At 39.9% G+C, this 18,372-nt stretch overlaps 1 protein-coding gene across 3 annotated transcripts in view; it reads right to left on the bottom strand.

Moving 5' to 3' along the window:
• Positions 1–10,357: 10,357 nt before the first annotated feature.
• Positions 10,358–18,372, bottom strand: part of ST3GAL5 (ST3 beta-galactoside alpha-2,3-sialyltransferase 5) — a 29,647-nt gene continuing 21,632 nt past the window's right edge. For all 3 annotated transcript variants that reach the window (XM_085314701.1, XM_085314703.1, XM_085314702.1), the window contains exons 5-7: positions 17,091–17,277; positions 14,341–14,499; positions 10,358–13,056 (exon numbers count right to left, since the gene is read on the bottom strand). In XM_085314701.1, the coding sequence (XP_085170827.1) occupies positions 12,793–13,056; positions 14,341–14,499; positions 17,091–17,277 (610 nt within the window). In that variant the 3' untranslated portion in view covers positions 10,358–12,792. The remainder of the gene's footprint in view (positions 13,057–14,340; positions 14,500–17,090; positions 17,278–18,372) is intronic.

The raw sequence follows: 18,372 nt of genomic DNA, 5'->3' as shown, positions 1-18,372 counted from the left end.
ACAGAAGAGCTAAACAAGGAGTCTAGGAAACTCTGAAGATGTTTCCACAAATTTGACTGAAGTAGCACCATACACTCACCACAGAGAYTCCCAGCGGCAGCTGAAACTTTATCAAGCAGTCCCACTGATCACAGCTTTCAGAGGCAAGCTAGAAACACTTGTTGATCCCCTCAACAAAACCTTATAAAACAACAAGGAGGAAGATTTCTAGATTATAGTACATATYGTGCTATTCAAGCTTGGCAGAAGGCATCAGTAAACCTGCAAGTGTGCTTCCACAGTTGCCACAGATGAGATTCTTCCATAYCCAGTGGAATGAAGATGCATAATAAAATCTGTGTGTGAAACACCTTCTTCCATTTCATGTGCCGGAAGGGAATAAAGTATAGGGGACGTTCCTTCAGATGACATAAAACCACAATGCTCTGAGAATCCCAGGAGAACAGATCCATGGTTCTGCCTCCAGCTGTAGCTAAAGCTTCAAGCTTGTCAGTCAAAGGATGCAAGAAGTCCTGCTATGCTGAGACCACCTTTGAGTGCATCTCTGCAAGGCTTGTAGATGCAGCCACTGAGCCAAGAGCTAATTACACTGCATTCAAAGGAAAGCTCATTCCTGAGCTCAGAGTGCTCTCTGGTCTCAAATGGGAGGAGAAGGGTCCCGTGTTCCAAGAAAGGCCCTGCAAGATTGCACAGAGGCAGCTCCATGCCACTGCGTCTCTCCTGCTCTGTGACTAAGTGCTTAACATTAAGGTGCACAGAGCAGGGGAGAAACAAGAGCTTACAGGAGGAAGTGTGTGGTATCCTCACAAGTCCTGTAAAGCACCACCAGATCTGGACAATCAAGGTCACGAGTTTCTTCTTCACAAGCTGGGTGAAACAGGACCAGGGCAGAACGTGGTAGAGACCCTGACTCTTATCTCCAAAGTTCTGTGCCAGACCCTCAGAGATTCAAAGTATCTGGTAAGGATCGTGGTGTTTTTTGGACTGCTAGTGTGCATTCAAGCTCCACACTGTTCCCCTTCCAGGTCCTAGGATGCAGGAGTGGGCTGAGAGAACAGGAGAACTTCCCTTTGCCCAAATGCACTTAAACACTACTAAATCAGGGGGAAAAATGCAAATACTCCAGATCGTTAGGTGGTTTCTAACTGTGCTCCCTGCAACCAGCAGCAGAGTGGGAAGAGGAACAAACCTAAACACCTCTACAGGGAGAGTAAAGACAGACAACTTTTCTCTAAAGGTAGTACATCGAAGATTGGCACTGTATTCTCTGGAGCTGAAGGCCACCACCATTAACAGCAAGATGCTCTGCTCAGTTGACACATACTTTTGTCTGTGTCTATACATGCACTGYGTGCAGACTGACCGGGGAGAGGGAAAGAAGACCACAGCTCTCCTCCTTCCAGCCCATATAAAATGCAGTCCCATCTATTTGTCTGTGCATGCCACTGTGCACTCGCAAGTATTTTAAGTAGTGCCCTCATATTACCATATATACATTTTTAACAAAARACTTTCAGATTCTACCAATACAAAAGTATAGCTTACAGCAAACTCCTTATTAAAGGCTACTGGGAAGTCCTGACTGGAATCATAGTCCTATGTGCTAGGAGCTGTACAAACATACTCAAAGATGGTACTCCTATCCCCCAAAAAAGCTAAACTTGGAGAGATCAATAAGAGTATTCAAATTGGTCTAGATCAAGTGTGAGTCTAAATGTGTATAAAAGCACCTGAAGAAGCAATGGAGAAAGGATTAAATAAATGGCCTGTATCAATATCCAAAAAGAAAACTGGCAGCAATGAAACACTAAGGAGTGTGTTGTTTGCACTCTAACCAAATCAAAACATAGGTGATGTGCTAGCAGACCTGCACTCCGATAGCAGGAGAACTGCAACACTATTGCACCACATTGAATGTGCCGTTCTGGTTGGGATAAGAGGAAGATGATGAGAGGCTATAGCTCAAAAAACATCCAAAGGAAGCAACAAAGCGAAATGTTTAAGATTCATGGAGGATGAAGTAAACAAGAATCTGAAGCAAAAGGACCACATCATAGTAACTGGTTGACTCCTAAATGATATACAAGACCTGTCCATAAATCAGTTCATGGTTACCAGACATGAACTCAAGCAATATGATGAAGACTTGACAGTTAGCATCCTTTGCCCTTTGCATTTAACACAAGCCAACTAGGACAGACTGCTTGGACACATATCTTTGTGCTTGTGAGTGTGCTGAAGTGAGAGTAAGACTGAAATCAATTTTGTATAAAATAAATATCACCTTCTCCTTTCACAAGGTCTTGCATCGGGTTTTGTTATACTAATTTCCTACATGAGCTACAGCACAGTAAGGGATACGTAGGTCAGAAAGGACAACTGAAGGGACACGGCAGGTGGCAGGAACCTAAACGTAGAGACACTTAACAGCTCTCGAGTCAAATCTTTTCCAATATAAACAAAGTARAGGCATTAATAACTTCTACTGCCCCCCTGCCCCACTGTCACAGTCTGGCAGTTCATTAGCAGCCCTGAGCTCAGAACAGTCATTGCTGCATCTTTACATAGTAACTCTGGCAGCATGTTCTGGGGACAGGTCAAAGTGCCAACATGGTTCCAAAGGACACAGAAAAGACTGCAGTATTCCATGGGATCTACATGAAATCTTCTCCCTACCCTGTTCTCATGGAGATGGGGGCAAGCTATCTCCAGCAAATCCCATCCTGAACTTCTGCCCTTCCTAGAGATGGAAAAASAGGAGGTAAATCCTTCCACCTTTCCTTCTCTCTCCAGCGATTCCTCACCAATTCCCCAGTGCAGAGTACTACAGATCCAGGCAAAAGGCTACAGAGTCCTTCAGGCTGGAATCGGAACGAAGCTAGTCCACCCTTAGTCAGATCGTAAATCCAACATCGTTCCTGACAGACATCTGTCTAACCTGTCCTCCATTCCTTGCAGGTCTATACCTTCCTTGTTTAAATCCAGCTCTTACCTAGCCCCAAAAGTGCTTATAGTGTCTAATCTAATCTACCTACAAGCCTAAACCTACACTATTATAAAATCAGGCTCAGTAATTCCTGTTTTTAGCCTCAAAGGACATAGAGAGACATTTATTGACAAAATGTTACAAGTAACATTCKCTAACCATCATTCTGGTCACCATCCTCCTGATTCTTTCCCTTGGATCCTTCTCATTCTGATCCACAAGGCCTGTGGTTTGGCTAAGCCTTCATGAACACCAGATGGAGCATGAAGAGTTTTTCGAGCCCTCTGTTCAGCACTCCAGCTGCCTCATTTTAGTTTGTGATCCAGTAACACCCCCAGGTTTTTCTCCCCTCTCTCACTCATCAYCCTCACCCTATCATCATGCAGGTGACAGCCCACTTGCTATTCTCAAATGACATTCAGTTTAAGATCACTTCAGCACTTTTAARAGATTTTGAATTCTAAACTTAAGCTACTTCAGCTTGGCATTATCCACACTTTKGAGAATCATACTGCTTATCCTGTCACTAAATCATTAACACAAAAGACTGAATAGACAAAAGTCAGAGCCCTGTTCAAGGAATCCTCTTGGTTCTCTGGCAAATAGAAAGAAAACATCAAAAATTGCTCTAAGCACACCCTTTCAAACCAGTTGTGCACTCACATTAGAGAAGTTTCATCTAAATCAGGTTTCCCTGAGCTGCTTAAGATAACATTCTGTGAAACACTAGCAAAAACCTTTCTAAGGGCTATCTTACCATCTCTGAAACCTCTGTGGCCTCCAACAGAAGGACACTGGTTTGATACAGCTTGTTCTTGACTGTTTCAAGTTGGCTGTTACTTGTCTCCAAGATCAAGACCCATGCTTGAAGTTTCACCYCAAGCACAGCAACAAACTCATCAGTTTTACCTGGGCCACAACTTCTGTAACCCTCTGCTTCCAGACTCTGGATACAGCTATAGAAACCACCCTGCCTAATAAAAAGCCAAGTCTCCTATTTGTCACACATGARAATATCCTAAACCATCTTATATGCAAGACTGCGTTATTTCTCAAACAAAAGAGCTTGTCTAGGTCTCCGATCTGACCCGGACACTCTCACAGATTTCCACTAGGAATTCAGTAAGTGCCACATCTTTTTCAAACCACATCTAAAATACTCCTAGAATCATCAATACCTTTATCTACATGCTACAAGGAAGGATTTAATTGCCACAGGCGTGCACTTCCCATTTGAGATGCCTCAGGGTATCTGTATGGGTTAACAGATACAGACACAGGGCACAGAAAAGACCTGTATCCTTAAAGAACAGCATCTGGGGGCTAGACAGGATAACCAGCATCTCCAGTGGGCACTAGATACTAATATTTAGGACACTGACAYACTATTAAAAATCATAAATATCTCCAGAAAGGTAGTGGTCTGTGAAACAGTTTTAAAAGGCTGCGATACAGCCACATGCCCTCAAGTCTACACCTCACGTGCTCTGAAAACATGCATTCCGCAGACTGCCATCACCCCTAAAGACATTTCTTTAGAGAAGTGGACTCATCTCCACTTGAGCTCCAGAAATGACATACAAAGCTACTACAACACGGAAAGAAACCCCATTATTGCCTGTCCTGACTGTCACTTTATACTGCCTTCATCTAAAACCCCTAAGATGCATCTGCCACCTAGCCTACGTTCTCAGCTTTTTGGTTGCCCAATTTAGGATGATTTGTCATAATCAAGGGACAAGTGGGTATCAAGTCRGGCACTCATGATCTTTTAAGTTTTTGGAACTCTGTCTCGGCCCAATTCTCAGACAGCTGGTGCAGGCTTTGAATCTAAGGCAAGGTGATACAGAAACATTATTAGAAATAAATTTCATTATTAATAAAAACATCTAGGAAGTTTAAGTTGCTATATGGGGTCACTGCTATTGTACAAAAGGGGGAGTGAGTTTAACAATGGAGTTTTGAGAAGGCCTTAACCTTTTTTTGCTCCCAATTTGATAATAAAGTATATTTTAAATCCARGTTTGGTCCCTAGCCTATAACCTCAGAGTTGCTCATGTGAGCTACATTCATGCATATGAAGATGAAGGAAATTGAATTTGAAAGCTAAGAAAATGTTATCAGATAGAAAACCACTTTGATTCCTCTTGGAGCCTACAAGGCCTAGGCATAGCGATAGCTGCCAGCTGCAGTTGCATCACTTTTAACACTTGATTGCTGAATAGCGGTTGGGCCAACAGCTAACTGTATTTAGCGCTCAGCATAGAGAGAGTCCCTATTTCACATACTAAGCAAGAAAAGCAGTTCACACTTACGGCCTTCAACTCAGGCTTAACTTCTAGTGGCCAGCACAGATGTACTGTGCTAGTGGTTAACGATTTTTTTCAGCCAGATCTTCAGAAACGTTTTTCAGATCCAGGAGGAACTAGCCCTGAGCCTGTCCTCATCATAGGTTAGTAGCAATATTCGCATCAGAACACTAGATGGGGCTACACATCTGCTTCTCKTTTGCATTCTCTTCTGCAAATGCAGGAATTTCTTCACTCTGAGCGAGGCTCAGTTACAAGAAAAGCAGTCTTCACTTAYGGACTTCACCAAGAGCTCACCTTCACGCTGCTTTTACAGACCACTTGACTGGATYTGCCTTGACACAATGGCATAAAACTCCACAGACCTACCTGTGTTTATCAATTCTCCTGTCAGGGATAGATACATCTCCTCCAACACCCACAAATTTAAAACTAGGAGAAATTTCAGATCCCGACCAAGTGTAAGCCATTACGGAAAAAGTGCTCAGGACTTTCCTGTAGACAATTCCAGTGAAATCCTATAGACACTTACATGGGCAGCACAAAAGGGTCAAATTAACAACACAGAGTTGCAAACAGACTGTAATTTAGTAATCCATTGTTGAGCAGCAGCCAGATCCAGGGAAAAGTCAGCATGGATTACGCTGGCTGGTAATATGGGACAAGGGGCAGTTCATTTGGAGTGGAAAAAAAAGGCTTACAAATCAAACAGGATAAAACAAGACATAGTTTTTGAGGTAAGCCATACYGTATCATAATCAACTGTCTCTTTAAGGAGGAAAGAAGTTGCTTAAAAACTATGCCAGACCTCCTCGCTCAGCCACAAAACCAAAATTACTCACAGTAATCATGAAACTCAACTGTTAAGACAAACCAATCCTTATTGCTCCTTGAACATTTTGCATAACAAAACCACGTTTGATTAACAAATACTGTAACCTGCAAACTTCTTCCCTGGACAGTACAGCACAGAGGGGTCCTAGTCCTGCTCTGGACCCAGAAACTGTTCTTTTCAGCACCAGTTGGCAGCTATGCCAACTATTGGCAGTTACACCAGCTGCTTTTCACAAGCACCCGCTCTCCTTTTCTGTAAGGGAAAGCCATCCRAAAATTTCTGCTGGGAGGTTTCACGATCATTTATGTTGCAACAGCACGAAGGACCCATGACACACACTGCTAGAAAATCCTAAGATCTGTTGCTTTACTAAGGGGCATTGCTAACACTGCACTTAGATGCTTAAATGAGATATTTGTATTTCCTGCTTTAAGCTCATAGATAAGAAAGTCTTCTCCTCTCATCCTCTAAGCCCACCTTTAAAGTTTTGGCCTTCAGGCCTTTTGGAGTTCATCCTTGCCCATCTCCAACCTTCTCACAGCCATATTATGCAGGGCAGATGGAGGCAGTAAAAAAGCTTGGTGTTTGTCTAAGCCGAGATCAGAAGACAGAAACAGACTGGAAAAAGGCAGAGACTTGCAAAGGCCCTTGTTACTGCTCCCTCCTCCCCTCTCTCCACCGATGTCACAGGACTGGCTTATATATAATGGGCCCAAGCTGGGTATCGAATACAGATACAGAATAAATTGAGCTACAGAATAAATTCTTTAGCTATACAGGAACAGGAAATCAAAGACTGCTMACACTGCACATAACACTTACCACTGCAGTGCTTTCTTGCATTTCTAATTTCAAGACATCAAAGGAAAAAAAAAAAAAAAAAAGAAAAGCTTGTCTTTCTGCAACTTGCTCATTATGCTCCAAAGCATTTTTTTTCTTGTTGACCCTTAGCAGCCCCTTCTGACRAGCAGCACAAACTTCTGAGACTGCTGTCAAACCACACCTGTGTACAAAGCTGGTGCACCTGGGAATGCCTCCTTCAAAACCTACAATTCACTGCTGCTGGAGAGGGGAGCCATCAAAAGGGCATAGGAGCGGCTGCACCAAACAGAAATGCTTTGTTCTCACAAAAAACATACGTCGGAGTTTGGGAACAAGTTGGTTTTGGCCTGAGCACAAGATAGGCAGGCAGCAAAAATGAAAGACTGGGCAGCTGACACTGGAGAGAGGTAAATGATATTTAATTCTGCTTTCCTTTCTAAGCTTGATTAGCTGCTCTAATTGCAAGCTGCAGGTTGGAAAAAGCAACTGCCATAAATGAGAAACTTGATTAGGATTTTTTTTTTTTTGGTTAAACTAAAGGGATGATTCTTAAGTGTTTGGATAGGAAGGTAATTATAAATCAACTGGAAAGGCAGGCATCTAGAGCAATTGAAGCCTCAGTCGCTGTCCCAGCCTTGCGTATTAGCACAAACCACAGAAGYTGAAAAAGGTCATGGTGGGAATGAAGCTTGTCACTGATAATACTGCAATCTTGAGAGTCACTTACCCGCAACACAAGCTCGAGCTTGACATATAATACACACAACACTCACCACAAGATCCRCCATCCTGCTTGAAGGCAGGCATCGCTTCCCTTGCGACACATCCACCCTCCTGCTGGAGACAGGCTGAAATGTGGACAAGTATTCAAACCTAAGTTTGTGATTCACAGCACTGCAGGGCTCATGTGGGCAAGTGCTTCAGCCACTGTTGTTGGATTGTTTTAAGGAAAATGAAGACAGACGGCAGGGAGCCGAAGAACACAGGACTCCCTGCTGGCAGCTGAGAGGGGGCTAAGGCCTAACACTACTAAGAAAAGCATTTTCTGTCTACCACTGAATTTCTATAAATTAGATATATGGGTTGTTTTAGGTATGGTCTGATCAAGCTCCTGAGTGACTCAAGGAGAGAAGAGCCTAGCTTCCAGCAACCGAGGAGACACAGGGCAAGGCTGATGCCAGACTACTCAAGGGGGCAGCTTTAGCTCAGTTGGTTAGAGCGTGGTGCCACTAATGCCAAGGTTGCGGGTTCAATCCCCATATGGGCTATGCTGAGGGTGGACTAGGTGATCTCCAGAGGTCCCTTCCAACCTTACCATTCTATGAAACCTGTTGTTGCTGAGATGTTACTACACTTGTCTACAAACATTACCCCGGGTATTTTCAGGTTAAGGTCCATCATGCTTCAGAAACTTGCACATTTCCAGAGTTATGGGCCTGCTGAGCAAAGTGGGAGGCTTAGATGTCCCTCTTCGCATACCTCTGTCCATTAATTCACATTTGGATCTGGCCATGTATTATTTCAGGCAGTGATTTGACTTCAACAGCACCTAGCTTTTTGTCATTTGCCTTTTTTAAAGTTATCAAGTCCAACAAAATGCAGAATATGATGCTATCTCAACTCCAACAGCCAGGATTTTGCTGGGCTTTTCATTTTAAACAAAGACAGGTTGTTCCTTCCAAGGAAACAAAGAGCTTTCATCACAACAATACATGTTAGTTCTGTCAGTGTGTATATCCTGGATTTATTTAGTAACAAAAGAGGTATGTGACACACCATCATTTTAAGTGCAATTGGAATTAAGAGAGACAAGTAGCAGAAAACAAAGGGTTTCAGAGGTCAAGATCAGGTGGATTAACGGTAAAACTCAAGTATTTGCATAAATCCTTGCTGCTGGCAGGTTGCAGGAAGTCTGTCACAGCACCACATTCGTGCTGGAGTCCTARAAGAGGCAATGAATGAGCTCTTCCTTCGTTTGCCCTTGGCAACAGGCACAAGCAAGCACACTTGTGCTATGCAATTGCCTTCTCTGCTCCCCTCCCATCTCATTCTGGAGTCCTAACTGCAGTACCAGAGTTGACACCAACAGCAGGCTCCCCACGAAGAGGCGGCTGAACTGCTGCTGCTCAGTTTCTTACCAGACTCGCAGAGGGCAATGTCTGTTCAGTCCCTAGCGCAATGTCAACTGGTCACCGACCARGCACCACAACCATGTTTTGTGGTACGTTCCCACTCTGCGGTCAAGCTATTYAAGATGTCTCTGAAACGTAGGCACACGGTCGTGATATCTTAACCAATGAATTGTACGTAACCTTACCATGGCACTCTTCCAAGGCAATATCCCTTTGTCTCCAGATGAAGATAAACTGGCTGGGTGCAGAACTCCAACGTACATCTTGAAAGACAACACCGTAAATTCACGCTTGGCAATTCAAAGGTCCCAATACTTGTTTGAATAAACTGGACCTAGCCAAAGCAAGCAAGCTGTTCATCTCTTTTGCCGTTCTCTAAATAATCCTCCAAATCTGAAGGGATTAAAAGGAAAAACATATAATATAAATCTTCTGCCTCCCCACCCCCCTCCCCCCAAAAAAAGGGTCAGAAGTGTTCAGGTCTAACAGAGGATTTCATGTATATCACCTGAAAGACAACTGGCAATGAATGCAAGTATTTACAATTATTTTAAATTCAACAGAGAGGAGAGACAAAGATATGTTTAAAAAAAAGAAAGAAAAATTGAAGACCATGAGGAAAAAACAATTTCAACCATGAAAGAAATAATAAAYAAAYAAATAAATAAATAAAATCAGCACCAGTACAAGTCAGACAAACATGTACCTGTGATGCCTCCTATGCAGAGAGGAATTCTAATGTGCAGCATAATTGCTTTATCACAGCAAATTCTTGGTGTTTGTTTAAAAACTTCCACAATCAGGGCATATCTATGGGATGGTGCAGGTTTTTGCAAAGCACAGAATCTGGGACACAACAACACATGCACACACACACACACAGAGCTTTTTTCGTTTGCTCACCTGCAGCAAGATTGAAGCACRGACCAGAAGCTGGGGTCTTCTCTACCTCCTTAAGGAGACTCACCACTGAACAGCCAGTGCTAAAACCCAGTTTGAAACATTCTCATCTACATTAGCCTTAAGAACTTGGAAACCTACTGTATGGTCAGTGTTGAGATAGATTCTCCCTTCCAAGTACCCGTGAGATTCAAATCTAGCTCCGTTGAAACATATAACAGGTGTAAATGAAAGGAGCAAGAGCCATCATCAGCCCTTAACCTTCCTCTTCCCAACTGTCTGGGATTTCATCAAAACTGTTCAACTGGACCAACAAAATATACAACTTCCTTAACAAAGGAGGCAGAACAAATTACAAACAGAGACAAATATGTAAGTAGAAAGTGGTTTCATCAGTTTATTGCTTTTTGCAACCTGAACGTTGATGCCATTTTACAGATGGTCGAGTCTGTGCAGGAGTATTCTAAGCACTATATACTACCATGGAGAACGTTTTATCACAAGCCGTAAAACTGCTGGGAAAACAATCTAACCTCCTATCAACAGGACTTGAGAGTTTGACAATAAATACACCTCCAAAAAAGCTACTGGTATTTACATCAATCAACTATTTTTAAGTCAGAGTAAAGTAAAAAGTTCTGGTGAGAGATCAGATGCTCTGATACACATACTTCGGGTGTATTTAGGATTTCCTCCCAACACACACATTCTGAACTCTTCCAACACTTTTGAATCTTCACCAATATCAAATGAAATTAAGGTACTTTGCTTCCAGTTTACATATTAGGAGAAAATAATTAGCATGTTTTAATATATTAAACTAAAAGACTATCTGTATAAAACTCTTCACACATGAAATATTTTTAAATTAAATAATTAATGTACTTGCACAAAAACATGGACTAGAAATTTATTGCTAATGCAAAAATTAATGTGTTTCAAGGAAAAGAACTTAGATTAATATTATTGCTATAAACACAAACAGTGCCAGAGACAAGAATCTGATTTTCATATTTGCTTACATTCATAACTGGCTTTCAAGGAAGTGTGGGGACACGGGACTTATGAAAGATGAGGTCCACAGCTTTCTTCAGAATTATGCTTTATGATCTGATGTAATTTTAATGTCTTTCACTATAATGGCCAGAATCTTTCCGTTTGCTCCTGCATTTTTACKTTATCATTCACTAGGTCTTCTCTCCATGGAAACAAAAAAACAAGCCTGCCCATAATCTTGCCTTCCCACATACTTTTTCTGCAGCATTTAACTCCATGCTATGCATGTCTTAGACAACAAAAAAGTGGGAAGGTTCACCAACTGGTGAGTCCCCGGCTATGCCAATATGTTTCTATGCCAACCTTTGATCAATTTGCTAATAAGCTTTCATTCCCAAAGAATCCATTTTTCACATACTATAGATTGAGTAACAACACTGCTCAGTGCAAACAGTCACATCTACTACTCTACTAGTAACAAAATGAAAACAAACATCTAAACCTGGTCACAGGTCTGCACAGTCCAGTTTCTTTGCAATGCACTGATTTTCGGTCACAAGAACATATATTTATACAGTATAAAAATTAAAAAAAATGCTGCTTTCAACAGTCATGTAGCTTGCTACTGTATCGCATTACTTTCTCAAAGTGATTTTCTTAACTTATGTCTCACGCAGTTGTCAACTTGTAAGTTGATCCAGGAAAACAAAATAATTCTGTCTCTAACTCCAATTAAACAGTCAACACTAGAATTCATAAGGGTTATCATCAATGTAAACTAAGGTTACAATATCTGTAATTACTTACTAAAGGACAGCAAACTAATGGAAATTTCRTCTTAATCACAGATTCTATTATTGCTGTATGGAAGATTTATATAAAATGGTATTTTATGTAACTCTCAAAAAAACACAGGTTCCTAAAACTAATTCTCAAGTCACTGTAAAAAAAGAAAAAAAAAGATTTTGTATTAATGACATTTCTTTAATAGGGGTGGTTGAACTTTGCTGCAAAACAACCAGTTAGAAACACGTATCTGTGTCTGAAGGAATGAAAACRTTAAGAGATCTAGTTCAGGTAAAAGCCTCCTACGAGTTAAATCCTCTTATAAAACATCTTGGGGCCCAAATAGGCCTCATGATAAAGCAGCATTCTAAACCCAATGCATTAACTCATCAATGATTTTAACGTCAAGTATGAATGCTAAAGTACTTACTATTCAATTGTTGTCATAAYAGTTTCTTCTCCTTCACCTCCACTCCCACATTCCTCCTCCACTTCCCCTCCCCCAAATATTAACACAATAACAAAAGAATATAAATATCTGAAGGAAAAACACAATAGTCAATTGCAACAAATGAAAAACTTGAGAAGCGTATGCCTTTCTTTTCATGTCATGCATGAAAAGGAGTCATACACCAAGAACTGGATCCACAAAGGTAGTAGTTCAATGGAAAAAATATTCTCTTATGTTACTAGAAAACTCAGGCTAGCATTGTGCGCACCATATACATCTGAAAACAAAAACTCTGCTTTTTTCAGACAACTTAAAACATTATATATTTAAATGGATCTCTTTCAATTCAAAGTTGTATTTACATAGATACCCACAAAAATGTGCAAAGTAAAATGCAACATCTAAATAAATTTAAAAGTTCAACAAATTAAACCTGACTTAAAAAAAAGAAAAAAAGCCAGAGATTCCAAGTCCATTTTATACACGCTTTAACAAAACACCGAAGACAGTAAAATGGTTGTTCCAGCCGAACCTCTGAAAAGTTAATAAATCCAAAGCATGTTGCACTTCAATCACTAGCTGTCTTTGATGCAAAATTCACAATGTATCCCACCAGTGAGGTCTTTGACAACATTTTCTTTAATCAGTTTTTGCAGGAATTTTGTTTCGCTTGTCACATTGTGCATAGTTTGTCCGTTCATGGCAGCCATGCAGAGGTTGTTGTAATAGTGCAAAGGTGTGCTGGGCTGATCGAGGTCATATCCAAATCCTGCTAAGCTCACTTCATCACACAAATGTGTGGCCAGAACAACTGCTGTGACCCCAATAGTGGGTACATTCTAAAAGGAGGGAAAAAAAAAAAAGCTTGCTTAATTCAAATACATTCTCCTTTGTCAGTTTTATACTATTTTACAACRTTTAATTTATTCCCTCTCCTCACTGCAACACAGAATAAAAGTTAAARCATATCCTGTTAAGGCAAGGGGACCATTTTTACAGGAAGCAATGCATTCAAAACAATCATTTAAAACTGAACTATTAAAATTTCAGAGCCACGTATTAGTACAATTTGAATATCTGCCTTTAACAAGAACTTCAGCTTTCAGCTCTTCCCTGTGAAAYGAAAGCAACATCTCCTGTTTCTATATAATTTAACTAAGTAAATTTTAATCTGAACTCCAATAACTGCTTGCATGCTATTAAAATTGACATTTTTGATCTATGCTTGCTTCAGTCTTGAGCAAGAGGCTTTCTAACAAATATCCTTCAGATACCTTTCACTGAAAAAAAACCTTGAAGAAGGTACATATGCTAAGATACAACTAAAACATATATAGTTGGATATATTATATTTTTAATAAATAAATATTGCAAGGYGAGAAGAGCCTTCAAAACATTTGTGCAGTAACACTAACATGAAATGCTCTTACACAAAAAAGTTGAAGAAGCAATGGTTGTTCAGTATATCTCACAGTTCCAGAGAACTACTGACACCCAATTTCTCAGATACATAACTAAAAAATTAACAAAAAAACCTTTTTCCTGCAGTGTTTAGCTAAACTAGGTGACCCATCACTTTATGCTATYGCTGAAGCTAAGGATGCAGAAGGAGAGCGTACCCCTCAACTGCTATTAAGCACACTRGTATGCATGGCAATTCCAACAGCTGGAAGCCCTGCTAGAGGAAAGGTTGTTTTACATTTGCCCTGTTTCCACCTTCCCTCTGTGCTCACTACAGTTGGAGATACCTGTCAACAGCTGATTTCTGGTTTGACTTAACATAGCTGCTCATAAGTGGCAAATGCACTACTGAATCTAATTGTATTTTCAGTATTTAGCAGCAGTCACAATGCCATGTGAGTGAACGCATTGTACCAAAATGATTTATGTCTTATTGCATCTGAATGTTTTGTAAAACAGACCGCTTTACATCAGCTGAACTCATCCTTTCATTTTAAATAAATGAAGAAAATACAAGAGTCTTGACAGAGTTAGTTTCCATATTACTTCATACCAGCTCAGAAATTGCACAGTATTGAAAGAAGTAGACAAAACATTTTTAGTTTCTTTTTTTTTCCTTCTATTTTCATACAACCTCTTTCTCCTAGAAGAGAATGCCTTACCTTATCCCAACCCCAGAACTTTGATCGAGGTTCAGGGAACTGTAAAATGTCCAAAGCTGTCTCTTTAATGATAATTGGATTCAGAATCCGAAACTGTTTTGATGTAAAAGGAATTTTCTCAGCAACCTCCTTCCAAAAGAAGAGCCGCACCCACAGAGGCTAAGAAAAAGAAAAAAATAGTTCAATTTCCCTTTCCAAAGGGCAACTTTGACACTACAAAGCATACAGGGGACATGACAAACGCTATCAGAATTCACCTAAGTTTATGAGAAAAATCAGGAAACAGTTTACAGCTAAGACAGCTCAGGACTATCAGCATACAACTCAAGTGACTAATTCAAGAGGAAGAAGTCTAAATTATTTGGAAYTGCAGAACGAGCGTGGGGTGGAAAGAGGAAGTTTGTTTACTCTGAATATTTGAGTGCACTTTGTTTTTAATCAGCCAACCTATGCATCCCTCCTTCGGATTTTCCCTAGCATTAGCTCAGTTGGTTAGAGCRTCATGCTAATAATGTCAAGGTCGTTGGTTCAATCCCTTATCGGCCACTCGTTTGAGGGTTGGACTAGGTGATCTCCAGAGGTCCCTTCCAACCTTATCGATTCTATGATTTTAACTGAGCAAGCAACAGTATCTAAGAAAATGGGAAACGGAACCTCAGTTTTCCACAAATATTAACCAGGGCACTCGGAAGTGCTGAATTTAAAACAATTTTGTCAGGCCTTGAAGTGAACAGTTGCTATTTGACAGTCTCTATTAGTGAAAAAACAAACACTTCAGATGAAGGATTTACACAAGATTCAGTAAGCTAGATTTCCCACCTCCTGCCACTTTCAGTCAGTAAGATACATGCTAACGGAAAAACTAGTACTAGATCAGGCTGACTTAATGCATCTTTCCCTATAATGTTTAATATTAACCAAATGATGATTTGAGATACCTGCAACATAGAGCTATATAAAGTGCAACTCTGCAGCAGCTTATACCGATTATATCTAGGTTACTGTGGTCCCTTCTTCCCACTCACTCCCATGAAACAGTTCACGAAAGCACTAATGCTTGCACAGCAAGGTGATCCATCTGCAAGCCTAGTATTTCAACGTTTGTTTTCAGCTCAACCAGTTCCAAAAACTGACCTTCTACAAAGGCAAAAACACCAGAGCAAGCAAGGAGGTGTGAATGGACAGGTGCTGATAGGAACAGGATGGAAGCACAGCAGCCTGGTCTTGAGCTGATGTAAGTAGCTGCAGAATCACACATCCTTACGCTTCATTTCAGTGTAAATGCAAGAATTTTGTTTAATCATCTACAGTATATGTACAAGAAGAGAGAAAGAGCTTGGGAAAAGAACAGAATCCCAAGCCAATGACAGCCCTAGCAGGGAAAGGCAAGATGACCAGTACCAGAAGCCAAAACACTGGATTTTAGGATAGACAGATAGGAAATGTAATTGCAATTCTGTTTTCTCCTCTCTGATTCCATACTTACGGAATATTTATATACATTACTCTAACTCTGCTCTTAAGAAAAAGAAAACAAGCAAAAGTACTTTCTCCATAAATTACATCAGGCTTGTAACTAAATGATAGAGGATGTAGATGCCAAAAGTAATCATTTTTTCAATCCTCAAAACCCAAACCTTCTAATACAAAAAAGCTGTGCTTCTGCTAGTCATTCTTTAAAGTCAGGGATTCAACCCAAGTCAGAAAGTTGCTAGTAAGTGAAATTACCATATTCCTGCAGGTAAGGTCATGGACCAACATTATTGCCTTGTCCTTTGTAAAATTTAGCGAGTGATCAGTTCTTCAATTTGTACTTTTACACATTCAAGAAAGTCTCCTCTTTCCAAAACAYGCTCAGATTATTCAGAACAAGATAACCTCCTAGCATACACACTCTCTGAATTACAGCAAGAGATGGTCATGGTCAATATTAAACAGATCTTCCATGTGATTTAACATCATAAAAATCACAGAATTAAGCGGGGGGGGATCTGAAGTACCTAAAATATTATGTATTGTTAAGAAATCTGACAGGCTTTCTTATAAATCTATCTCAAATGAAAGTTTAGAGCAGGTTTTTGTTTCGTTTTGTTTTCTCCTCCAGTYTGTGGTTAGAAAAGCCTAGCTAGCGGTTTTCAACTTGGTGAAATTAAATGCCAGCGAACTGAAAGAAGTCAATACCCATAAATTTAAAGAGATTTTTGGAAACAAGAAATCCTATCAATTCCCCAAGAATCTCTCTATGGAGGAAGACATTTCTTTAATTATTTAATGAGAAAGGAATAACTTCTTAATTTTAGAGCTATAGAGACTGTGAATAACAATTGTGATGCTTCAGTTATACATTAACTGCATATACACCATTTTAGCAGCACAGACTTGCAGAAAAAAAAAAAAAAAAAAAAAGTGGTCTGACCTCTGGAAATCTCAGTTCTATTTCTAGCTCTGCAGACTTGAACAAGCCACTTAATCTTAACGTGAAATGAATTCCACTTTATTAAACATTCAACATGTCACATAGTTTAATGCCTGTAAACCACCAAGATCTGCATAAAAAATTATCAGCAGCACATGGCTTCTTCCTGAACACTCATACTAACTGAAACTAGGACATGTTTAAAAAAAGGAAAAAAAAAAATACAAAAAAGATACTCAGTACAAACCAGGAAGTAATGGTCAATCAATTTCTTAAGTATTAGAAAACAAAAAAATTAAAAGCTACAAGTATGTTTTACTACCCCTTTACATACCAAAGTTTCATTTTTTACCATTGCTTGAAGCCAGTTGAAATCAACACTTTTAAACAAAACAGCCACAAACAAGCTAGCAGGATGATACTCATGTTCAGAAAGTGGAGCTCCTTCTGGATAAGTCATCCTTATAGTAGTTTTATTACCAACATGATCTGTGTATCCTTGAACTGGTGCATCATTTAACCTAAAAAAAAAAAAAAAAGTTTAAAGACAAAAACGGTATACTGCACAGGGGTGCAATTTAATTAAAATGTCAAGATACTAAGCAGAGAACTTCTATTTGGCCTACAGCTTTTTAATCAGAGTGGAGAACAGTGTTTTCTCAGTATCTTCATGTTCCTCGCCTCACACACTCATCTACCCCTTATCTTTGAGAGGCAGCCAATTCTATTTCTGGATTAAGTGTCCTAAGTGCACAACTTAGCTGTTGGAAAGGAAGAGCTCGAATAGAAAAGTGCTTAAAACAGCATTGCAGAATTTCACTTTGCCTTGTAYCAATTCAGAGAGGCTGAAAAGGGAAAAAAAAAAAAAGAAAGAAAAAAGAAAAACACACACACAGAAAGTTTCCTGCAGAATGAGAATGTGTTTACACATAAGATATTCAACTTACCCCTTCACTAACACACAGGGCAATGTAATGCCTCCTGTGATCTTGTACCAATTCAGCCCAGCAGAACTTTAGATGCTAGCACTGGGCTTTACAAGAACAGCATCAACCAGCTCATCAGTTCTGCAGCGCTAACAGTGAAAGCCCTACAACCTTTTTTATTTCAATAGAAACAGTGACCTTCATGTTCTCTGCCACCCACAATTTCAGCAGTCAGTGCAAGTTCTCTGCCCCTCTCAATGCAAAGAGATTTGTGTACCTTTGTATAAGAGGTATTCACTCACTGTATCAGCTCCTTGCTTTTGAAGAGGAGCCAGTTTTGGTTTACACTATTTGTCAGAATACCTTTATTAGATTTATCTGTTAGTTCACAGGATTCAAAATACAAAGAACAAGAGTTCTAACTGTTCCATTCAGAAGGCAGGAATGCAGGTATGCATTTGTGCAATACAAACATCAGACAACATACATAATCACAGAACCATGCACTATTCCTGTAAATATAAGCAAACATCAGCATGCTATAAAAGTGTGTAAGCAAACCGCAGGCCGAAACTATCATTCATTTTTATTGTGCTTGAAATAGCTTTTATAAGAAGAAGAAAAAAAAAAACTTCAAATAAGCTTCTCAGATAACCAAGGGAAAGAGGGCAGAAATGAGTCAAAGCCTAC

Source organism: Rhea americana, unplaced genomic scaffold (assembly GCF_003343005.1).
Source record: "Rhea americana isolate MKP2758 unplaced genomic scaffold, rheAme1 scaffold_41, whole genome shotgun sequence".
In the NCBI taxonomy this organism is placed as follows: Eukaryota; Metazoa; Chordata; class Aves; order Rheiformes; family Rheidae; genus Rhea; species Rhea americana.
Note: the sequence above shows the minus strand (reverse complement) of the source record. Positions and strands in the feature narration are given on the sequence as shown.